Here is a 25660-nt window from a genome sequence, read left to right on the forward strand (position 1 = left end):
CAGTGCTGCAGAGCTGACAAACTGCTGTCCTTTGGCTCTATCTACTCTGCACTGGACATGAACTCTGTGCCCTTAGCTCTGTTTCACTTTGTCACTCATTATAACACTGTTCCCCGAACTCTGGACTACCAGATGAATGTACTGGGGAGGGAACTGCTCTAATCCAGTCAGACTACAAAAATGGCATTAGTTTTCACTAAACTGATGCCATTGTACTGAACTAATGTATTGAGTCTAAAACTTAGTGCATATTTGCTAATCATTGATTTAGTGTAACTGAAATCAGATCTGCTCTTAAAAGTATCTCCATGTAAAAGGTGCTGTAGAGCTTTAATCGCTTCAATTTAAAAACTGTTTTGGACAAGTAACAACAATCTCTGTGTTTAGCACTGTTGGTATAGTAGGCTCTTGGCTGTGAAATGTGCAGTGCTTCCTTTGTAGTATAGCCTGCAGAAAAAGAAATACTGTTTGGAAACTACTTGATTACACTTTAACTAGATGAATCCATCTACTGACAATTTTGCTGCCTCAAAAGCCTCCTTACCCTTGCTTTCTTGGTCTATTGAGAAAAAAGCTTTCTAAGTGTATCTGAATGTGTCTCCCCTAAACTGAGCAAAATATATTCTGTCTTCAATCTTTTCAAGCATCAAGGTGAAAGCATGAATTGTTTGTTTTCCAGAGTCAGGATGACAAATGCCATTCTGCTGGAAATAATTTCTCAGGCTTCTGGCATGTTTTCTAAACAGAATCATATGAGAGACTTTGACATAGCCACAGCAGTTGGTGCAGACACATGAGGCCACTGATTTCATAGGTGTCTGTCTTTGATGGGGCTCTCAACTGTTTTGCTTTGTTTAGAAAACAACCCTTCAAGAGATCAGAGATGTCAACAGCTGTAAGGAGAGCAGAACAGAAAAGGGTAAATGCAGTGTTCATGCTTTTATTACCACACAACAGTCCCAGCTGCAGCTAGCACCTATGTGGTCATTAACACTAGCAAACCTCAAATATAAATTTGTTTAGCAAATTACAGTCTGTATGAGAGGTGAGGGAAGAGGTGCTGGTTTTTTTCCACACACCTTTGCCCTGAAAATGAATGTAGAGCCTTGTCTAATTAGGGTTACCTGCAGAGAACAGTCAGAAAAGGGCCTCTTTATTGTTTTTATCTTCCTCTAGCAATGCCTGAAACCCAGATTCCTGTTAAACAATAATGAGAAGGTCAATTTGCACTATTCATGCTGTGCTTTGCATTCAGAGGGATTATAGGTATGTTTAGTAAAGCTGTAATTATGGATTATTTCAACCAGAGAGAACTGATAGCCACTCATTCACTTGAGTGCACAAGGCAACATCTTTCCATTTCAATCTAGGCCCCTGCTTTGAGACAGAGCTATCAGATGATCAATTTTTGTTGCTGCCATTAATTCTTTCACCATCTTTAAGATACAAAGTCAGTTAAGGCAAGAGTGCAGTTTAAAACAGGAGACAGATTGATGAACTGCAATGTCAAGTTTATGATCTGGAAGCTGCAGTTTCCCAGAGGGATGTGACTGCAGGTAAAGACAGGTTGTATGTTATGTGTCCATGTCTCTGAATGGCTGTTTAACCTTTGAAGGAATAGGCAACTTAAGCCAAACATAAACGAGGAGATGACCAGCTCTGTAATGAAAGAATTTAGGTAGAGGAGAAAGACCAAAACCAACCTTCATGAAAAGTCAGACAACTCAAAAGCCATATCCATGCTTTCTGACACCACAGCTGCTGAAGCAGCACAACACATCCAGTTAATAACTTAAAACCACTATTTGTGTTGTCTATTGCTCTGTAGGAGTATCATGGGAAATAAAAGGAGATATGCATTTAGTGGGGGAGGCAATTTGGAGACAAAGGATCCCAAGTGATAAGAAAGCAGGCTTCAGTAGTGGTTCTGTTCTTAGAACGTCTTACTTAGAAACCATGTGGGGCAGTCAAACAAGTCTGCAGCCTTGTAATTCAGTTGTAATACACCTATGATTGCAGGAGTTTTTTAGAGGCTTTCAAGACACCAGTGAGAGTTTTATAGCCCTTAATTGAATTAACCTGGAACTTAAACCTTTTAACAGAAGTCTCTCTTGTCAGCTATTTTTTATGTAACTTTTAAGGGTAATGCTTATGTAAGTCATGTAGTTGTGAAGGCTTCATTCGGGATTTCTACCCCTGTCTGAAGTTTCTGCTTTTTTCTGTGTTAATAAAATCCTACTGTCAGTCTGAGAAATGCAGGTAGAAAAATTGATGGGCAATACCCAAATTCCTAGTAAGTTAAATACAAAGAAAAAAACTCCAATGATCTTTCAAGGTCCATTTCTATGCTATGAAGAGTATACAGTACTACAAATGCAATCACAGTTTCCTCCTGCAGGAAAATGTTAGCAGTCCTACTGCAGGACACTGAGAAATGTTCATTAGCACACTGCTGAAGACAAGACACAAAGCAAATCTGGGAAAATCAAGAAATGGGAGAGATCATTACCTAATGCACAAATATACTTGGCTTCTCTGGTTTTAAGCCAATCAAGTTCAGGGGAAAACTTGGTACAAACCTTTTAAATCACATTAATGCCACTCAGCACAAGTAGGGCAGCTGTGACAGGAGATTTTCTTTTCTCCTGCAGTGAGTTACTATTGTTAAAGATATGCAGAGCTGGAAAATTTGTCTGAGGAGCTTGGATTTCTCTGTGCTCAATACAGGAGCGCCATCAAACTCTAGACACATAGTCTGAAATGCATCAAAATCCTGCAATGTATTGTAGCTACCTTTTCACCTGTGATATTTTTATTCCTATGTCTAATATTTAATGGATACTGTGAAGTTTTGAAATTTTTCCATTTCAAAAAGGTAGAAGGAAGTTTGCCCAGCTGTTGTCCCACAGTACAAATAGTATAAGAAGTAATTTGCCAGATAATGAGTAAATATAAAATGGCTATTATTTTTAAGCATTAACAGAAGTACTTCTGATAAGGAAATCCAGGCTTGCATCATGTAAAGATTTGTCTTTTCTGTTCAATTGATTGCACTGTGCCACTCACCTGACCTCAGACCTATAGTACTTGGCTAGATCTATCTATATAGGGGTGGCAACTGTTCCGTGCAATAGCTGTGTTGTGACTGTTAAGACAAAGGTGTTTGTGACACAGATCATGTCAACTTCTGGAATTGCCCAGGTGGACTAAGATTTCAGTCAGTTTGTAAGAATAAGCTACAGATTAGCAGGCTAAGCTGTGTCCTCTAGGTTATTTTCTCCAGTCCTTTCACTTTCACATCTTCCTCTTCTTCTCTCTCCGATGCACGAGGCCCTGGTCTGTCTCAGCAGTGAAGAACAGTTGCTGCTCTTCTTTCTGGGTTCATGTGACTTTTTTGTAGGCAGCCCCCTCAAGCCCCTGCTGCAGAATGTGTGGACACCTGATGCATCTGGCCAGACTGGGTCGTTGTGCACTCTGGCCAACTGCTCTCCTGCTGCTTCAGCAGCAGGCCTGAGTCCCTTGGGCATGCACCCTGAAATAATGCCAGAAACAGCTAACCACAGCTAACATCTTGGATCATACCTGGGAAGTGTCTCAATTAACATATTAAATGCAGGATTACAGACACACTGCAAAAACACCCTCATCTTTTTAGCTAAAAGTATTTTGAGATGCTAATACAGGGTGAGGAACGTTGCACACAGATATTAATGAGGGCTAAATCACATCAAAGCTGAGAGCAAGCAAAGCCTTTGAGTCAGTGGGGATTTTTCTTGGTAGCTGAAGGGCTGGCATTAAGTGGCTCCATCTCTGTTTCTCAGAAATTAAATTGAAGGCTGGAATTCACTAGGGAATTAGGTGTCACTGGGAACAGATTTTCACCTTTTAACACCTCTCCACACCTTTTAATCTTGGCTTTCAACAGGACCAGAAAAGACACAGTTGTGGGGAAAATAGTCTCATATGATAAAGTACATTTGGGACAGCAGGAATCTTCTGCTTCACTGAGAGGTCTCCTGCTGCAGGAATGAATGCTGATACACTCATTACTATGAATTGAAAGGGCATGGGGCAAGCTGAAAAACTGCAGAAAATTTCAGGTTTTGTGAGTAGTTGCAACTATTTGCAAAAATATTTTGTCTTACCTTCTGTCAAGATCATCCATGAATTGCAGACTAAGCAATATATTATTCAACTATACTATGCTGAATGTTCACAACTTAGGATTCCTTCTCTTTTTTTTTTCTTCCTCCTTTACCCTAACACTTCTCTTAGAGGTCAGAAACAACAGGTTCTGCATTTACTTGAGTTCTACTTTAACTCTGCGTTAGTAACTCTTCAGGTCTTGCAGCTCAGGTACAACCTGTCAGCAATACCAGCAATATCCTTTTAATTTTGACCCAGGAAGCAGCAATGACATAAGAGGAAACACTCTAAGACCAAAGAGAGTAAGTAATGATGGAATTGATAATCAGTTGATATGGTTGCAGAATGAGCAGATTTTTTGCTAGTCTGCAAGCTGTGATTTGTACACAGACCCAGGCAGGTTTCATGTGGACAGTAAGTCAAAGCCCTTTAAAGATTTATCTTCAAGAGCAAGGTGACAATATACATTGTTAGTAAATGAGGAAAAGAAGTTCCAAAAACTGACTGAGGAAAGGAAACAGGAAGGAGGTATTTAGTTAGCAAAGGTCTAAGATTTGGGGTTTTTTTTGTACTGTGCCATGATTAATGACACTTTTTGTATGTTATTTATGCTTCCAGGTGCCTAGCAGATGGAAGGAGAGAACAGCAGATAGGTTATTACCACACCTAAATGGAAAGTCTCTTCCTACTGTCTTCACATAGCTACAGCAACGAAGGCTGGTCCAGAAGTAAACCTAAATATATTTTATAATCAATCATTCCAGATCATTTTAGAAAATGGCACTGAACTGGCAACCTTGAAGTAAGAGAAGAATAACTCACACCTGAATCAAAGAGAGGCAGTAAAACTCCAGTGCTGTCCACATGTACTTCAATGCATCTGGATGCACTGCTCAATACCAGCTTCAGTCATCCAATCTGCTAATCCACTTTAGGTACTGAGTGATGCAGATCCTCCTCCTGAGCAAGAGCAACACTTTATGTCTTCCCTTCACAGACAATGCAGCACAGTACAGAAAGGCAAGGACATCAGTTAAAAGCTTCCTTTGATTGTGGTAACCTTGAAACATGGTGGTGCAAAAACACACACTAGTTGCTTAGAGAAAAAACATTGGTGTCTGGTGTTTTATTTGGTTTTTTTTTAACTGCTTTCCTGTTGCAACCCTTGCCTACCACATCCTGCCCAATGCAGTGCCCTCACCCCCAGACACTGCTGCCTGCACACTAAACCTTTCATGTCTGTTTAGATGACTCATCAAAAGTGTTGTCTTGACCTGCCCCAGCACCTTCTCTGCTCTCCACCTAGATAGTGGAAGAAGTGCAGCTCCTTCCACAATGCTACACTACCTAGAAGAAAACAGAAAATGTTTGTAAGTATATCTGCATTCATCTTGCATGAAAAAAAAGCTTGCTTTTATAGCTTAGCCAATAAAGGACTGAAGAGTATCTTCCAGAGATGCATCAAATTGTATTGCAGCTTTTGATCAGTTGCAATACTAATCTCTGTGCCTTTTGGCATCATCCACATGCCTGGATGCTTGTGAATACAAATAATCAAACCCTTAAGCACTATCTTTATAAGTAGCTAAGGTCTAGAATTAAATTCAGGCAAAACTTAATAGCATTGCATTGGTTAAACACTGATTAAAAGAGCTCAAAGTTCCATTGGAAATGCTGCAGTATGTAGAGATACAGGATTCCTAGAATAGGGCTGACATGTTTCACCATTACTGAAACAAGCTTTAATTCATGCATGCTTTAATTCATGCATTCAAAACAAGTAACTTTATTCCCAGAATGCTGTGAAATCAGCTATCAAATAACATTAGTTCTTTCTAAGGCATGCAATAGATGAAGGACAAGGTGAGTGATAACTATCCAAGGTCAGTTGTCACTGGAGAAGCCATCGAATGTGATTTTAGCATCCTTTAGAAACCAATTTGGAAGCAGAGAAATAGCATCAGTATGAAGCACTTACGTGCCACTGCAGTAGCAAAAGGGGAGGGGCTGTCTCCAGTAACCACAGCTTCTCGTTAAAACACCTGAAGTAAGACCCAATACAGCAAAATTCAAAGACTATTTTAGAAAAAAACTGTTATACCTAGAGGAGATTTTCTTCAAAGAACAGCAGTAATACAGACTGATACTACAGAGATAAACCACTGCACACAGACTTTCAGTGGTGCATTGTAACAAAAACTGAATTCACTCCTTAACTACGTGCAGCAGATGGATGATGTTCCAGAAGGCATAGCAATTTTAATAACATCAGGAAGCTCTAGGTTTCCTTCATTCCCATACAGCCTTTCCAGAACTACAGTTGATTTTTTTGCAGTTTCTCATCATATACAACTGAGTCATGTCAATACACATTCATACTTGATACACTACCCACATAAGCATCAAGGTCATGATGTGAAACTGAGGTTTCTTCCCCCAGAACTGGTTATCATTTCAGTCAGTCAGCAACCACAGAACTGCACACCCTCTGCTCTCTTGCTCAAGCATACTGATAAATTCCCTGGCATGTGGGGACTGAGGGAGCTGGCAGATGAAGCTGCTATCCATCATATTTGAGAAGTCATGGTAGTCAGGTTTAATTCCCACTGACTGGAAAAGGGGGAATGTAACTCCGTTTTTTAAAACAAAAAGAAAAAAAGAAGGCCCAAGCAACTACAGGCTGGTCAGTGTCACCTTGGCGCCTGCCAAGAAGATGGAGCAAATCCTCCTGAAATCTGTGTTAAAGCACATGGAAAATAAAGAGGCAACTGGTGACAGCCAACGCAGCCTCAGCCAGGGCAAATCATGCCTGACCAATCTGGTGGCTTTCCGCAATGGGGTTACAGCACTGTGAGTGAAGCAAGAGGGACAGACATCGCTTACCTTCACCTCTGCAAAGTATGTGACACTGTCCCACCTAACATTCTTGTCTCTAAGCTAGAGAAACACAGATTTAACTGTGGTGGATAAGCATTTGGCTGGATGGCCACACTCAGAGTTGCAGTCAATGGCTCAATGTCCAAGGGGAGACCAGTGACGAGTGGTGTCCTCAGGGCTCAGTATTGGGACCAGCACTGTTAAACATCCATGTCTGTGACAGGGACATTGTGATAAAGGGCACCCTCACCAAGTTTGTCAATGACACCAGGCTGAGTGGTGCAGTGGACTCTAGAGGGAAGGGATGTCATCCACAGAGACCCTGGCAGGCTTGAGAGGTGGGACTGTGCAAACCTCATGAAGTTCAACAAGGCCAAGAGCAAGGTCCTGCTTCTGGACTCGGGTGATCCCAAACACAAATATAGGCTGGGTGGAGAATGGACTGAAAGCAGCCCTGAGAAGCACTTGGATGTTTTGGTCAATGAGGAGCCCAACATGAGCTGGCAATGTGCACTCACAGTCCAGATCAACAACTGTGTCCTGGGGTGCATCAAGCAAAGTGTGATGAGCAGGTCATGGAAGGATGATTCTTGCTCTCCACCCTGCTCCTGTGAGAAGCCACCTTGAGTACTGCATCCATCAAACCTGCAGGAGTGAGTCTAGAGGTTGCCCAGAGCAGCTGTAGATACCCTGTCCCTGGAAATGTTAAAGTTCCATCCAGCCTGGCTTGGAGCAACCTGGTCTAGTGGAAGGTGCTCCTGCCCAGGGCAGTGGAGTTGGAACTAGATGATCCTCAATGTCCCTGCCAAATCACTCCATGGTTCTATGCAAGAAAAGAAATAAGGCTCAGAGTAATACCTTTTTCATGAAAGCTCTAACAGCCTCTGTGCAAACACAGACAGCAGCCCCTCTTCCACCTGACATCCAGTATCACAAACTTTGCTTAGAAAGAGGAGTATTAAGCCCCACAGGTTTTTACAAGTATAAGACTTAATGCATACTTTGCTCCTCTTTGGCTTCAAGCAGAGAACAAGAGTTAAGCTAACATGAAAAACATGACCTGAATGAAAATTTTTTGAGATAATTCTAAATCTGAATCAGTATTGTTAAATACAAAATTAATAGTTTTTAGGGGAACTAAGTTTTCGAACCTTGCACTCTTTCTCTTTCCCTTAACACTTTTCAATTCCCATGGGAAACAGCTCATCTCCAAGGCAGCAAGCAGACATTCCTCTCGAGGATTGCTCACATTAAAGAAAGTTCACAGGTAAAATTCCATTCAACAGTTTTTATTTATCAATTTGGTTTTGCGATTACAACTGCTTCAGTTTTCTTCCACTGAAGACAAAATACAAACTTTTACAGCAACACTTGCAGAGAACATTCGTAAGGTAACAGGTTGATATTTGCACAAGTTGGCTTCAAAAAAAAGCCAGATAACTCGAAGAGTCACTACGATTCAGTGCCTAAAACTGATTTAGGGGCAAGTACAACTACAGATCTATGAGCTACCTTCCACTTCAAAACACAAGGCCAAGAAAAACTGCAAGTTGTTACTTCAGATTTTTTGCTAGTACACAGCACAGATCAGCTGATACTGCATTTCACAAAGGAGTAATTACTTTCAACAGTGAGGCAGCCAAGCACACGGTGAAGATGTATAACCCAGCCTCCCCTCCCCCCAAACAAGTAAAAGGGAAACAATTCAAGCCACAACTCTGAACTGTGGAATTACACCTTGCTGACAAGGCTAACGAACAAGGGGTGTGTAGTGCAGGCCTTCCAGAATGTGACTAAATTGATACAGCAAAAACTTGAGTTTTTCAGAGAGGCATTTGTACATGCCAGAGATCCTGGGTTTCCTAAAGTCTTGGAAAATAGCAATTGCTGGCACTGCAACAAATTTAGTAACTAAGGCAAGGTATCCCTTCTACCCTTCTAAACAAAATTTGAGGCAAACAAGTAAGCAATTTTAAGGCACTTTAAACATTATTTTTAGTTTGCTTTACCAGCATACTTTATCAGCAACCTAAATCAGGATTAGCAAAGCTCATGAACAAGCATTTCTGCGACATTCTACAGAGCAACTTTTTTGTGGCAATGTTTTCCATGCTATGAAGTGCCCTTGTAGGACTTTTCTGCAAGTTTCCCAAAAGAGCCCTTTGAGGCAAAAAAACCGTATACTAGGTATAGTTTGCTTTGCTGAGCTAAAGGCAAACTGTCATATTTCAAAAGATTATTTTGTTCACTTCAAAGCACAGAATACAAGCTCATGGATTTTTTTTAAACAAATAAATGTAGTAAAATAGTTCTCAGATAGGGAAAGGACAGATTTAAGAGATTTCACAATAAGGCCCACAATATACCATCTAACTCACATAGATACTGTTGCTGAAAACTGGCTGCTCACTGCTGTTTTCATAAACCTGAGCTGATTGTCGTAGTTTTGTTTAGAAAACCAAAAGCTAATGAACTCAAAGATACAGTACAGGTGAGTAATCTCTGCACTTCATAGCAATTTGAGTTTTCTATGCAGCACAATAGAAACAACGCCATTCAAACTAGAAGATCACAAGAAAGCAACACTGTACACTTCAAGTTTCCAACTGAAATGCACTTAATTTGCTGCATAATTGAAGTAGCACTGCCATGACTATTATCTGCTATCAATGCTATTTCTGTATTGGGTGCCAAATTCCAGTCAAGTCAGAGCTAGTAAACAGTACTACAGATTATCCCAAAACTTAGGATGAGGGGATATCACCAGAAGCTAAGCATTAAGTGCTACCTCCACCACTTGGTTTTCTCTCTACTTCCATTTTTCCTGTGGGTTTATTTTCACAGGTGCTGAAGTCAGACTGCGCTGGAGATGATGTACCTTTGATACTCAGATCACATGGCTGATCCAGCCAAGGACAAAAAAAATCCCCTAAACTATTTGGCTGAATAGATTTCCCTAACCAGTTCACTGCAAAGTGGCACAAACCTGAAGCCGGGAAGGGGAGAAGGGAAAGAAAAAAGGTGTAGCCTGCAGTCCCAGGATTACAGCATCCTGTCTAGGATCAAATCAGCAGATCCTCTGAATGATCCTTAATTGCTCCTTCAGCAAGCAGACATATAGGAGGGTAATAAAGAAAAAAAACAACAACCCAAGCTCCTGAAATTAATTGCAACAAGTTTTAAGAACCGTTTGAATAACAAAAACATCAGGATTTCCCAAACATCAGTATTTCAAGTATAAATGTGAGCAGTTGCCTTTTTATACAGGGAGTGAACGGAATTATGGCTGGTCTTTGTAGGCCAGAACAGAAGGTAAACAAGTCAAAGTTTCTGGTTGTGGCTGAACATCACTGTACCATACTCCTCACTCTAAAACAAAATCATTAAGGGACAGTTATTCTAGGGAATTTTTTTTTTTAACTGGAATGCTCAAGTCACATGTATTCTATATTCCTATATAAAGCTAATACTTAAAAGTCTTATTTGTCTTTGAGATAGCTGGGACATGCTTCCAGCCTACTGAAATTTATTCTTTTAAGGCACTAATATTTATTTCCCCATTGGAAGGATTATTCCTACATCCACCTTCAACATTAATTGGAAATGGCATAGGAATTCTGTTTGGAATGAAGTATTTTATTCTAGCGTTAAAAAAAAAAAAGGGGGCTATGTTATTTTGTTAAGACATTATCTAATCATACATTTTTGTCCATTTTTCTAGCAACACGCTGTAAGAGTCATAAGCTACTATAAATGGTATTTCACTCCCTGAAATCTGTCACAAATAATTCACATCTTGACAAAACTGAAGGGATACTGTATCAGATGTTGTTTAAATCAGCCTTCAGAATAAGTCATTTTACGATTGTCTACTGGGCAGTGTTGCCACTGAATAAGAATCTCTGAACATTCTACATTTGGCAGATCAAGAAAAGTCCCACATCAGCAGCCACTAAAGGAAAATAAAACAGCCATTAGAACCCATGCAGCATATTGCAAGTAATCCTGTTGAAGAGATTCATATCACTTCTTGCCAAGTATAATGTTGCAAAAATATTCATTTAAAGTCTTCTTTTAGAGATTTAAAGGATATTATGAACTGCTGTCTTCCATGAGCAACAGAAAATATTTTGGTTCAGTGAACTACAGGTGTTGGGCTACTAGTCCATTACCAAGGGGCAGGTCCTAAAGCGTGTGGTAATTTCGGTCTTTAGATCTGCAGAATTTGTACAGAAAGAAAATAACAGCCTGCAGACCCAGAACAAGGACAATTCCACCTATGAAACTCGCAGCATCAAATGTAGATTTGCGTGGAACAGGAACAGGAGCCACAGTAGTATTTGAACCTGTTAAACAGCAAATTAGAAACTGTAAGTGCAAAATTCTCACAACAGTTTTGCAGATTTTAGTGTGGATTCTTTGTATTAGGATTACTCAAAACATCAAAATACCAGTAAGAAAACAAAAAATAATCGAAAGTGAAGTCATGCCAGCACCTGTATTTAGATTAGTGGTACTGAAATTCTGATTAAATGCTGTTTGTTCAAGGCTAGAGCTATTTATAGACAAACTGTTCTGGACTTCAAAACTGAGCAATACCCAGCTGGACTTTATTTGTACTTCAAAAAGCCAAAGCCTTCCTCATTCACATAGAATATACTATTGATATGCCCACATTCGAGACACATTTGCCAGACTCTGCTCCTTGCTCCAGTTTTGGTGTTGTTTTTTTTCTTAAATTTAACATTTATTGTTATCTTCCATCTACTGTACTTTACCCCAAGAGTCAGGCTTAAAAAAACAGCTGAAGTCACAAAATACAAATCTGGAAATAACAGCCATCTGTTGATGGGTAGTCTTAAAGAGCTTTACTTTGCAAGAGCTTTTCATGAAATGGCATATTTAGGACTGACTTGGAAATAAAATACTTCAGCTTATTCCCATCAGTGTAGCACAATTTCAGTTAACCAAAACAAAAAAACCCCATCCCATCATTATGCTGCAAAACCAAAATACCACCTCCCAAAGACAGGGGAGTTAACAAGGGACTTCCAACTACACTATTAAAATCATCCAGCTGATCTCATTTGACCAACATGGTTTTGATTTTTTACATTTCACCAGTTAGCTCTATTTCTCAGGCTACATAACCTTGCTACTTGCATACATCACCTTGACAAAATCAGACTTGCCATAAAGTTAGAAATGACAACACCAGATACACCAATACTACTTTGATGTTGTCACTTGGTGAGTCTTTCAAGAGAACATATTTAAAGTGACACTGATTTCTAAGTAATTTATGCTTTAATTATGGCAGTTGTAGCAGTTACCTGCAGTAGTGGACGTCGTGGTAGCTGGACTAATGGTGGTTTTAGGCGGAGGAGCATGAGTAGTTGCATTGGTGACGTTGGCTGTTTGAGAGAAGACAGTACATATACACTATAAACCCCAAAGCAAAGTATGCAAGCACCGAAGTTCCTATACAAATGATTTTTCCTGTTTTGCTTTAACAAGGATAAGCTTTGCCCTCAGTCTGTATCCCACAAAATTTAAGTGGTGAGCTGTATGGCATTAAGCCAAGTTTCTGCAGCAAGGATTATTTTCACACTTGCATACTATCGTTATCCAAATGCTCTCCACAGATTAGTGATTCTTTGTTCAGACAAAATAACTTTTCTTTCAAACACTCATATAAATGTTGGTATTTGAACAAGAATCAACAGATCTGCTTCAAGACAACTGATAATCTGCATCAAGGCAAAGGACTTTATTAAACTTTCATTAGAATCAGTTAGTATTAATTATACACAAGAAGTACTTACTGTAATACCTCTAGACAGGAGATACATACACTTTCTTCTCCTGTCCTCAAAACACTGTGAATGCCATCACTGGAATAAAACCCCTCAACTAAAATGAAACTGTCTCCCAAAAACTTTCATTCTCAAGCCACATAAACCAGGTCTCTGACCTCTCCCACTCCCCTAAAGATTAGTTTTACTGAAAATTGATCAGTATTTCACTATGTGCCTGGGACAAGTCAACATTTGTGGGTTTACTCAAAGCTAAACACCACCCTACTGTACATTAGGCTGTTCTGAGATCAGCAAGTTTTTTAGATCAGGTGATTTTTTTTTTTAAAGAGTTTCACTGTAGAGATGGCAGAGAAATTTTTGGAAAAGAAAAAAAAACCAACAAAACCAAACTCCTAAGAATTCATGATTGGTGGCAATTACTAATTCAATTACCACTGAGCCAATTTTTAGCACAGAAAATGCTTCCTGCCAACATAACTAAGAGTTTTCCAGAATCCACTTCTCCCAAACCTTGGAACTATTTACACATTCTGCACATGAGATTTTTAGTAGCCAAGGTACTACAGTGAACTTTGGAAGAAGCCTCCATCTTTCATGTTATTCACCAGTTCCTGGTTTCCTGCTGTTCTGAGTTCAGTGCTGCTGTATTACCTATAGGAGTATGAGCCGTGGGGGCAGAACTGGGTGTGGTCACATTGGAAGATGCCGTGGTCGCATTGGAAGATGCTGTGGTCGCATTGGAAGACGCCGTGGTCGCATTGGTGGGTGTTACAGTGACATTGGAAACTGGTACAGTGGTATTGGAAGGGGATGTAGTAACATTGGTAGGAGCAACTGTGGGAGCTATGAAAAAATAAAGAGTTACATTAGAGACAATAATGACGGTATTGAACTCAAAAACAACCCAACAAAACAACATCAGCGAGCACAGCTTTAGGAAATTCATACAGCATGGAGTTCTACTGTAATTTTAGTTTGATGTTACAAAGCTTTTGAATCCACCACACTAACATCAAAAGTTGCATGAGTGAATACATGAAAAACCTTGTCATGGGCAGCCCAATCAAGCCAGTGTTCAACTGGCAACTCAAGATTCCTCAAAGCAAACCTGAGTGAGAAGAACCCTACTGTCCAAGCAGCAACTGAGCATGCTTCACACAGGAGAACACTAGGTACAGAGTACTGCTTCTCAACCTCACTGCAACTGAGACTGAACCTGAGCTATCAAGTTCAACTATAGATCAGAGTTGGTTAGTCAACTGAATCAGAATGGAATGAAAACCAACCAAGAATTTGAAAGTTACCTACAGTTCCTGTTTTGAGAGTTGCTGTTGGACATAAGTGCTGTCAGCTTCAGCACACACTGTACCAAAAAAAACCCCCTCACAATCCCCAAAACACAGAATGGAGAAGCCTCCTGACACTTACTGTGTTACCAGTTGTAGTGTGTTGATCACACATAGACAGCTTATCTAAATTGATGCATTAGCAAACCTCCTGCTGAAAAAGCATGATGTCCAGAAGCTTTTAATGCTCAGGCTCATTTAAGTGTGGCTATTTACTTCTTGAGCATAATTCAGCAGGGTGGGAAATTAGAGCTGACTGCTTCTACAGAGATAGGTTGGATATATCAGAATCTACATTCTCTTGGATCCCACTTGCATGATTTTGCCTCATGCAACCTCTAACTATGGTAAACTCAGATGATAGACCATACACTACTCTAGTGAAGATACCTAAGTTCAGTAAATTAATCTTGCAGTTCACTGAAGCCTCAGATGGCAAGTGCTTGTTTCCTTTTGATTACATATTTCCTTTAAGTAATGCAGCCAGCTATAAATAGCCCTACAGTAGAATGCAATCTAAGTATGGGAAATAAAGACAAGAATCTGGAGAAATTCATGTACACATGCATAAAAGGAAGAAAAAAAAAGTCAATCTATTTGTATTTTGATCACAGCAGAAGTAAGCAATCTAACCAGTCCAGCTGCTTTTTTACGTCAATCTCAGTCAAACATTGCTACCTTAAAACCACAATGACAACATATCCGCTAACTGGATAAGTAAGATCTTCTCCATATCTACAGTTTTCCCACATTAGTTTTAATTGAGACTTACTCATGCAGCCATCACACTCAGCAAACCCACATCCAACCCACAACTCCTTCTGTTGCACGCTCTCCGGCACATTTCACATCATATCCACCCACTCCAGGCACCTTGGGGTGACCTTTCACTTTTCTCCATGAAAGGAACGCTGCTATCCAGAATTCTTTGGCAGTCAGCACGCTCATTTACCTCTCAAGTAACAACTACAAATACATTAACTAACTTCAGTAGTCTGACAATCTGAAAGCAAGCCTGGATCCACAAGGCCTTTCTCTGGGTTATGGAAGAATCAGGTCAGAAAGGCTGGCACTGTTTCTTCCCTTTCACGTAAGAAGATATGAAAAGACCTTTTGTGGGTTTGCATCAGTGAGGTGTGCAACAGCTGCCCTATTCCCTTCAGGACAGCAGCACTCAAAGCACTTCGAGAGCCTTATGACTGTTTCTCGGTAACAGATTTCGGCGGTGGGGGGAAAAAATCAGTCAATTATGGTGGGTATACATCTGAGGAATGATCACAGCACACACAGCGGCCCCTGACAAATGAACAAACTTCACTTTTGTAGATTCCTCACCGGTATGTGGAAAATTCAGCACAGTACATCTATTAAGACAGGAAGACAGTCGGTAGAGCCAATTTATACCAGATACACTAGGACTTTAGTTTCAAAAACAACCTTCCCAGACTAACATGGGGGAGGATCAGATTTGCAAGACTAAAGGATCAGGAATGTTTTTATTAACGAGCTGTTAACTTCAGAATCTGTGGCAGGGCCTCAGGCGTTGTCCCAATGACACCTCCAGCTGTGAAAGGCTCTTGTGGGGTCTTTTACATGGGATAATGTCAAGTTCCCCAGCTCTCCCCATCAGCAGACGCCCGCCCTTCACTGAAAAAATTAAAAAAAAAAATACTCTGATAACACAAAGTCAGCTTTTCAGCCTAGGCAAGCTGACGTTTGCTCCCAGGATACACCCGCTGTCCTGGCTCTGGCACCGGGTAAATTCGGACACTCCCCTTACACTGGAGGAGGAAACCAGGAAGCACGGGAGGGGTCTGTCCCGCCGGCCCCACAGTGCCCTCTCCCGTCGCAGCGGAGCGGGGAGCGGCCCCGGCTCCCGGAGTGTCCCGCATCCCTCCGGCGGGGCAGATCTGCGGAGGACATCCCCACGGGCCGCAGCAGCGCTGGCCGGGCAGCGCCAGCCTCGGCTGCACCCAGCGCCGCCAGGAAACGCGGCCAGGGAGCACTGAACCGCTCCCAGACAAGTTTTTGTTTCGGCTTCTTTGTCGCCGTCTCCGCCTTATGGGGATGGCGGCAAATTTCGCGGTTCTCGGCGCCGCAAATACTTTGGCAGACAGCCCACAGGGCCCGAGCAGCGGCCAGCCCCACGGGACGAGTAACGGGACTTACACCGGGATAAGGAACACGCGGCAGCAGGGACAGAGCGACACGGCTGAATCAAGGCACCCCCGCTCCCAGTCCCGTTCCAAGGGTGCAAGAAGCAGCCGCGCACAATTCCGTGGCACCGGCTTTCCCCTCCGAGGTCCCCGGGATAACAGATCCCAGACCAGCACAAGCGGGACAGCGGCCCAAAAGCTCGGCGGGCCGCGGCGCCCAGGAAGCGGCGGCCGAGCGAGTGCCGGGGGAGCGCAGGGCCGGTCCCGGCGCAGGGCCCAGCACCGGGGGCGCACAGACGGAGAGTCCCGGGGGGCTCGGTGCGCGGAGCCCGCCTCGCTCCCCAGAGCCCGGGCGCGGGGCGGGGCTGCCCCGTCAGCAGCTCCCGGGGGAAAGGGGGGGGAGGGCGCGAATCACTCACTGCTCGGCTCTGCGATCACAGCCAGCCCCCCGAGGCAGCACGCCACGGAAACGACGGCGAGGGGGAATGCAACTGTCCTAAGTGTCCGACCCATGGTGGCGACGCGGTGAAACGAGAGAGCTGCCGCTCCTGCTCGGCGCTGCCCTGCCCGCCTGCCTCCTTCCTTCCGCCCGCTCGGCTCCGCTCCCGCTGCTGCCGCGCACCCGCCGCGCGCCGCCGCCCCGCCCCGCCCCGCCCCGCCGCGCGTCACGGGAGCGCCCCCAGCCGGCCCCGCCCCCCGCCCGCCGCGGCGCTGTGGTTCCGCCCGGCTCCCTCGTGCCCCCCCATCCGGCGGGTAATGGGACGGTCCGCGGCGCGGCGGCGCGGCGCTGCTCCCCCACGTGACCCCGCCGCTCCTCTGGGAAGGAACTTTCCCCGCGAGTCATGCGCCGCTACGTCACCACGGAGGTCCCGCCCCCTCCCCGGTGAGTCCTCTCATTGGCTGGGGGCGAGGCGGGAGGCGGGGCGGAGGCGTGTGGGTTCGCCTTTCCCGCGCGCGGGCGGTAGGCACGTGGGCGGCGGGCACGTGGGCGGTGTCGTTCCCGGTCCCGGGGGGCCGCGCCCGGCGGGCGGTGTCGCTTACGGGAGTCGCACGGAGCGGTGGGGACAGAGCTGCTCTCACCGGCCCACACCATCTGCCCGTGGTCACGGGCCACAGCTGCTTCCTCGTTCCCGCGGCTCTCCGTCAGATCTGCCGTGACGGAACTGCGAATTGTACTTAAATGGTAGTTTAAACGAATCGCATGTGAACGTCAGCGATCTGCGTGCAGCACCTGCAAAGTGTTGTCCAGCTGTGCTCCCGGCAGCACTGGTACCTGCGCACGTGGAAGCTGGACACTGGGAGTTCGTGTAGGTCTAGGATGAAGTGGCTGCAACAATAGAAGGGAAGCGTGGTACAAATTGTAACCCATATCTTTACAGCTGCACTGTAGGGAGCTCCTGGAGAAGGCTCCTTGGTCATGCCATCACTTCTTTTCACGGACTTGGCAGTGTCAGGTTTGCAGTTGGATTCGATGGAAGGATTTATCCAACGTAAGTGATACTAAGAATCAGTGATTTCCCCCTGGACCACTGGGTAGAGTGCTGCCTATGCCTATCATATTTTCTTTGTTTTTCCTTAAGGCAGCTTGAGTCTATATATATCATCGTCATTGGACTCTCAACAAATAAAAGTTCGTTTGTGTAAATCTGCCTTAGCATTTTGTGCAGTGCCAACACAGGTGAATGTTGGGAAACCAAGGCAAACATTCATGTGTGCTTGTATTCAAGAAGAGTTAAGCTAGAGCAATTAAGCAAATTTTATTATGGTCTAGGTCAAAGGACAAACGGAAGAGAAGAGTTACAATCAGGACAACTCCCCCTTGGTTCCCCTAAGTGTGAGCTGGACTTGGGCAGTAAAGAGGGAACTGCCGAATAAATCCTTAGCTTAATCTTCCCATTTTACTTTCTTTCCTGAAGGTGTTATATTGCCAAGAGCCAAGAGACCAATGCAAATGCAGAAATTTTAAGGCAAGATACCTATCATGGTTACTGTGTGAACTATGGAGGGGCCTGTAGGGCTGCTGTTAATGCATTATTTGGGTACAGAGCTTTCTGACCAGGTTCTGTACTGTCATATACTGTGGTGCTTTCTGCTAGCAGGCAGGATGGCTAATGCTTTGCCTCCCTGCAAAGAAGTCTCAGGGAGAAAACCGAAGAAAAGTCTGCAAAGAGACAACAGAGTATCAATTTTGTGATATGAACTGAAACCTTGTAACAGCAGCATTGAAATGACCAAACACTTTCTGTTGTATGTAAATATCAGTAACATCAGAATTTAGTTCTGAGAAGTGATAAGGAAATGGAAGTCACACACTGACTTTAGTCAGTGACATTTAGTTTAGTGACATTCTCGATTTTTACTGGAGTGATAGTGTAAAATAATTCAGTTATCTCCACAGTATGACAAAATTGTCTGGCCTTTTAATAAGAAATACTTTTCACTGCATTATTAAAATACGGCATTTCTCTTCTACCTATGAATAAACAGCATAAATTGAGGAGCAGCATAAATAAAAATTAAAATGTAACCAAAATTGCAGTGAGCATGGAATAAGAGAGTTTTCTATGCATTCCACTCATCCCTCCTGACAATACCTGCAGAGTTTTATGTCCTTCTAGGACAAGAGTCTTCTGCTTGGATCAGGGCTTGATTCAGAGAGTCTCCTGGCATTTCACTAGACACATGGTAATATTTGAACTCAGGTTTTCTTTTTTGTAGGTCCTGTGGGTTATAATGTTAAATATATCTTCAGCAGTTATCAGTGTTTTATGAGGGATTGCAGTGGCAGTTCTGTTGATATGCTGGACACATGAAGTGTTATGGTTGCTGCAATCTGTATGTCATCAGGAGTGCATACTAAAAATCTCTTCATCTCTTTTGAGAAAGTAATGGGACTGTTAAATAAGATAAAAGAAAAGACTCTCATCAGTGTTTATGTATATGGAAAAAGTGGGAGAAAATGAAGTACATAAAGAAATAGAACTAAGACTACCAGCAAGGGCAAGAACATCTCCCCAGGCGAGTGAAAACATGTTTATCATTCTGGGGGCTGATGGGAATCTAGGGAAAAGATAAATGTGGTTTGTCTGTTTTTTCTTATAGTCAGCATCTTGGGACTTTGTTGTAGCATACAGTCAGCAGGATCATGGCAGTCTGGGTTGTTGTTGTTGGATTTAAAAACACCACATTCATCACTGGATTCAGTTTTCATTGCACTGTTATATACTTAGTGGTTAGTAAGGCATTTACCTCTGTTTTGGATCTATAAGGAATTCCAGGCACTGCATTACTGGAAAATTACGTAGAATCCTTGACAAAATGGGCAAAACCTAAGAGTCTGCAGATGCCCATTTTAAGGAAGCACATTTGAAACATAGCAAATGCCCAGGATTTGGAGCAGATTGTGTTGTATTAATTGGTGCTTGGCAAGATGGGATAATGGATTGAAAAGATTCCACAGGAATTGCATACAGCAATTTGGGATGACAGCAGTAAATGAAAAACAAAATTTAGTAGATAAACTTAAGGGAATATATATTTCCTTCATTTTGTAAACATTGGTTCTCATTTCCATATTGTCATTTCAAGTGTGCAGAAAGAGAAGTGCATGTGAAGTTTAAATATGTGGTTTAAATATTTTAGCAGGGAAAATACAGCATCTAAGGGGGTTTTGAGGTATTTGTTACCATTACATAATGATGCATTATTTATCCTGGTGCCATTCACCCAGAATGGCGAATTGTTCAGAAATAATGCGTTGACTCCTGTGCCCGGAGCTTTGTAACCTTTGTCCTTGCATTGTGAGGCAGGTATTGCAGTAAATCCCGTTGTAGGGGTGTGTCCAGCCAGGGCTGGATACGGCCCCAGGGCACATCCAGGGTGGTGCATGCCGTGCTGTGTGACATCAGGGGGTGCATTTAAGGTGCCTATGTGTCTGTCCCCAGCAGGAATTCTGGGTGAGGACATTGGCACCTGTACTGTACAAGCTGCTTGCCTGAGGCAGGCAAGGTGGAACTGTGTTTAGTACAAACGAATTCGGTGTTACAGACACTCGCTCAGCCCCACCAGGTGTGGTGGAAAGGCTGCTTTTAACATAAGGAACAAATAATAGAGAGAGTGGTTAGTGATAATAAAATAATGTTAAAAATGTTTTCTTAACTCTCTTAGAGATAGAGATACAGGCTGATACTTTTAGCCTAAGGCAAGCCAGAGACATGTCTTGAGAAGAAGACTGGAAGGCAACAGGTTGAGGTAAGATGGAGTGGAAGGAACAAAACCTTTCACCTGTGCAGTTGCAGCCAAACAAAGAATGAGGTCTGGCTGGTTTAGGTGACCAAAAGAAAATAAGGCTAATGTTTAGATGGAGTTCTTACAACAGTATATCCATTTACTGTATTTTTAAAGTGCATTTTTTAGTTGGTGATAGTGTAATTCAATGGTGGGCTTTGGCCCGTGTCATGGCTGGAGCATATTCCCTGGGAGTTTAGCTGTGTCCTCAAGGCTGGCTGGCTGCCTGATAAAAATGCCTTGGTCAACCTGGGAGTTTTTCAAGTGAAGGAACTTCAGGAGGGTCTGCACAACTTTTTCTCAGAAGATGCTTTTTCTCTGAGGGTCTTGCATCTGGCTCCAGCCTGAGGTATAACACCCGTGGGCTGCCTGTGCCTGGCCTTGGGCCCCACTCAACCTGGCATCTGCTCTTGCTGTGCCCTGATGGCCTGGGCCAGTGCTGCTTCCCTCAGCAACTGAAGTACAGGCACAATTGAGCTCTGTTGATATGGCCACCCATCACTGCCTCTTGACATCCTAAAGCTTATCAGAACTACAGTATCAAGATTTTTTCTATGAAGTTTGTAAAATCGTTCCATTACCCATTTTCTTTGTGCAATAGCTGTATTACATCATTCTGATCCATTTGATGTGCTGCATAGTTGATATTATCAGTAAAGTTCTTTCAAAACCAGTCCCTCTGAGTACCTTTTTTACCTTCCTGATACTGGTGGCAAACTTTTTTTGTCTGACTTACAGCTGGGGCTTAACAGCGTTAACAGTGAATTAGTGAAGGTTATCCTAAGCAATTAAGTGTGTGAAGGGCAATAATAGAGAGCTGTGGCCATGACAGTCTAAAAAGGAAGGTGAGGCTGGTCTTTAGGAAGGTGAAATATGTAATCAGAGGTTTATCTGATACCATGAGAATGGCCATATACTTCAGAGATCCCAGGGCTCCCCCAGATCCGTGTGGAGTATCTACACAGCTGAGGAGCCAAGCCAACAATTTCTGCTGGCTTTAGCAGCCCTCCTGGATCAGATTCAGAAACCCTCTGACCTCAGATTAGGTGAACTACCTTGTAGATAATAACTTTGGCCTCCAACTTTTGTCTCATTAGTGCTTGAATAAGCATGGGGGGAATTATTTGAGCCTACTGTCTGTGCTGTGTTAACACAATGTCCTTGTACTTTTAACACATAGACCTGTGCAAAGAAAATTGGTGTGTAGTCTGAGGGCATCTTTCATCACTTTTCATTTAAAGCAGTATCTAAGAGAGTGTTTTACTGGAGTAAGAAGCTCAGTATAAAACCCCAATAAAGCAAAACTTGAAAGATACCAGTTTTTCTAATAGCGATGACACATTACATCAATAAAACACTGTGTAATCCAGTAAGATAATAGTTTTCTCAGAATGCATGTTGCTGCCAGCTTTATAGAAGGGAGTTTTTTTATATGGTTGCTGGGAAGGGAAATCCTCCAAACCCAGCTGCTGACAATGAAAGTCTCCACCTCCCCATTTGCTGACTGCCCCTAAATTTCCCGACTTTGTGGAGATCTTATGGCCTGCCTTTGGACTTGCATGTCCTCTGGATGCTTGTGCATGCAATGTCTCTAGTATGGCACTCTGTATTCCTAGTGACTTGGTCAGAGATGTAAGTTGTAGCAGAAAATATGTCACAAAACATCATTTTGGATTAAGATGAATATTACATTTCTGTTTCATTGTTCATAGCCTTGGACTCCAACTTGCAGGCACTGGGGAACCAGGCTTGAAGGACACACTGTTATTTCTTTAGGTAACCTCTTGATACTGGATGAAAGATTTTACCATGTTTTTTTTTTCTGGCAGAGTGTCCTGGCATGACCAATGCAAATACAGTAATTATGGTTTGCCTGAAGAATTGTTATGCCTGAAATTCAAAATATTTCCTGGTTGTACTCTTCTCTTCTTGTTATAACTTTTTTTCATGTGGTGTAATTTCAGCCAGTTGTCCCCTGCCCAGTTCCCATGCACTGTTCTCCTAGATCCTGAGTGTATGACATCCAGCTGGACATCCAGCCACCATCCTTGTCACCAGGTCTGTGACTTTTGGCACAGGATCAGCTTTCTGACACTTGATGTGATGAGGCATTTGCCTGCCCTTAGAGTGCCTGAATATTGCCCACTGCCAGAGTGTGTGAGTCTCTGGGCTCTGACATCTGCTCAGATCAGGTCATTTGGACTGAAATCATGTGCTGTGTTCTGCTTTGATCCTTTGTGCATTTGTGGAACACTGGGGACACTGGGGTGGCTGCCACAGAGGAGACCTGCCATGGGTGACCAAACCTATACCAAATAAAAAAATCACTTAACTGGCCTTCTAACGTTTTCCTCTGATAGCCTTCAGAACTGAAGTTGCTTTCCTGTTTCTAAACATATGAATATAATTTAAAATCCTTGCAAGAAATAAGAGCCACTAACCTCTGTCAATACTGAGTATGCAAACCCATATCTATTCATACCTGTAGTCTCTGTTACTTATGAAAAGTAATTTGTCAGGAAATGTGGGGTTTTATGAAGAAAATATCACAGTCTATTTTAATCTTTGACCCAGAACTATGAAGTGAAAAAATTACTCTCTAGGCGGATTGATTTGGAGTGTTCCTACAGAAGATTTAATTCCTATATAGTGGTCTCTGTATAGATTGCAGAATGTTTTAGGAAATTGAAGGATGAAATGTGTTACAGGCTTCTTAGCTAGCTGCAGATATACAAAGATATTCGAGATTAAATAATCATTTTGTTTTGTATAAGAAAGCATAAGAAAAACCTAAATTCCCTAGCTAAAATTAACACGATCTTCATACTCAGAGCCTCTGGAGATTAGTCTGGGTCTATGCCCTCTTCAGGCATTCAGTTAAACATTTGCTGATTTGTTGAATTTGTTCCCTTTTAGAAAAAAACCTTAAGATCGTTACTTTTAATGAAATCCATGGACTTAAGCTTGGACAAAATCTGGTCTCTCCAAATACTTCCCTAATTCAGCCTTCCCCATCTTACCCTGGCACTGTTCTCTGAGGTTTAGTGGCTCATATGGTGAGCCCAGGAGCAAAGGTCACTCGGCACAGCACTCTTGGCAGAGCTGGGAATAGGGGTGGCAGGGAGAGCTGCATTCTGACGGTGTCCAGGTTGCCCTGGCACAGCAGGGCTGGTTTAGCCTTCTGTCTGCATCCAAGCTCCACAAATGAGGGCTCTTTTCTTTGAACCTCCAGTGCACTCAGTTATGGCCTCTCTTTCCAGCCTCCATTTTGATCCTACGCACACCTTCTTTTCTTTTAATTCTTACCTGGAGCCATCCAGGCCCCAGCTCTGCACTGTGTGTCAGGGAGATCTTGCATGTAGGAAATCACTGATGCTGGCAGTCATATTGGATTATATATTTACATCCACACATAACCTTAGCTGTATTGCAATAACTTTATAAACAATATTTTTCTCTGTTTCAGTGGCAGTAGTCACTTTTTTTAATTGAGACCATCTGCTATAAGTAATTACTTTAATCTTCTGCCTGCTCTAGCATTTCCTGGTTTTAGCCTCAGGCAGCCCAACCTGATTTCAAGGACATTACTTTTAGTTTATAGTAGTCAGCACAGGATCAAATGTTTGGCCTTCACTGAGGCCACAGTCCTACAAACATATTTTTTTTCTTTTTTTTTTTTTTTTTTTTTTTTTTTTTTTCTGAAATGTCATTTTACCAAATCAGTGCTTGTAACTATATAATTATATTAACACTATTTCCATAAATTGTAGGTGCACTGAGATATGTTCACAGGTCTTTTTCTCTTCTCTAGTAAAGGTACTTTTTAACACCTTGTGAACATTTCTTATTGGCTAAAAAATCCATTCACATGTGCAGGATAACATGGTTTTACTTTTGCTATAAGTGAAAGTCATCATGGTCTGTAAAAGGCTGAGTGGAAAATAGTGCTCTACCTTACAGCAGGCAGGAAAATAATCTGGGAATCATGAATTGAAGGTCCCACAGGTAATTGTCTTGCAGGTTACTGTAGGCCTTTTGTTATATGTAGGTACAGCCTCCAGTGTTTGGAGGATCTCCATGTCCTTGATCACACACCAACAGGAAGGAGAAAGTGCGCATGGGATCCATCTCCATCCAAAGCCAAGTTCTGCAGCCTCTGTTTTGTGTGGGACCATTACAAACCCAGGCACCTGTTTCCTACTGACAAGCTACACTCACTATGCTCTTTAGAAAGTTCTTCTTCACAATCAATACTGAGAGTTCTTTATTAAGTAGCCTCCAGCTGGCATTTTAGGAGAGGTGAAAGTAGCATGGCTTTGTGCAGCTACATTTATTTAAAGAAGCACATGTTGTTCCATGTGCCCCAGATACAAATGGCCAGTGCTACTGAGATGAAGTCAGGAGACACTGTGAGAAGTGACAGTATTGGAAGTGACTCCCTGTGAAACACCCTTCATTTTCTTCCTTCACAGCACTAATCTGAATCCTGAAAACAGTCCAATGTTTTGCGATCTCTATGATTTTCAGCTTGTCGTCCTCCCACGCTGTGGGAGGGCAAGCTGTGCCTCCTGCAGGCGCCGGCACGGTGATGGATGCCAGCAGAGCTCCATAAAGCTTTGTGCCATCTCCCATCCCACCCCATCCAGCAGGGTAGTACCAAGCAAAGAGGATGCTGCAGGCATCCCTAGTCCATGCAGGGACATTAGAAAATCTGAACAGAGCAGAGCCCAGAAAGTACCTGGTTGTCCTTGTACACTGTGACTTCTTTTTTCATCCCCAGGATTAAACTCCTGGTCAGATTTAGGAGGGCCTGGCTATAAGATCATGGATCCTACACCTTTCAGACTGCACAGATCTGGTGGCAAGGCAGCAACACGATGTGAATATTGCTGGTTATGAATATATTCGGCTTTTGGTTTGTTCTCTGTAGGTCTGAAAGTTATGCTTTTTTGCTACCTTTAAAGATGTTGTCCTGTGTGGTGTGGTAACATGGAAACTACACTGTGAATTTTTCTCTCTGTGGTCATAC

General features: G+C 42.7%; 1 protein-coding gene across 1 annotated transcript; it reads right to left on the bottom strand.

Annotated features, from left to right (window-relative positions):
* Positions 1-8296: 8296 nt before the first annotated feature.
* CD164 (CD164 molecule) lies at positions 8297-16973 on the bottom strand. The gene is made up of 4 exons (XM_066315234.1): positions 16764-16973; positions 13494-13685; positions 12357-12437; positions 8297-11369 (listed from the first exon to the last, which is right to left on the bottom strand). Exons 1-4 carry the CDS (start codon positions 16855-16857, stop codon positions 11209-11211), a joined length of 528 nt encoding a protein of 175 aa, XP_066171331.1. The 5' UTR covers positions 16858-16973; the 3' UTR covers positions 8297-11208.
* Positions 16974-25660: the final 8687 nt, after the last annotated feature.

The sequence above is a fragment of the Sylvia atricapilla genome, chromosome 3 (genome assembly GCF_009819655.1).
Source record: "Sylvia atricapilla isolate bSylAtr1 chromosome 3, bSylAtr1.pri, whole genome shotgun sequence".
Lineage (NCBI taxonomy): Eukaryota > Metazoa > Chordata > Aves > Passeriformes > Sylviidae > Sylvia > Sylvia atricapilla.

What these genes read in the sequence shown, in the direction of transcription:
- CD164 (XM_066315234.1), bottom strand. Translation starts at nt 16,857, where the DNA reads ATGGGTCGGACACTTAGGACAGTTGCATTCCCCCTCGCCGTCGTTTCC. An exon ending in TGTGATCGCAGAGCCGAGCA is followed by an intron (nt 13,686 to 16,763) that starts GTGAGTGATTCG and finishes ATTTTTTCATAG; the next exon opens with CTCCCACAGTTGCTCCTACC. An exon ending in CACGGCTCATACTCCTATAG is followed by an intron (nt 12,438 to 13,493) that starts GTAATACAGCAG and finishes TCTCTCAAACAG; the next exon opens with CCAACGTCACCAATGCAACT.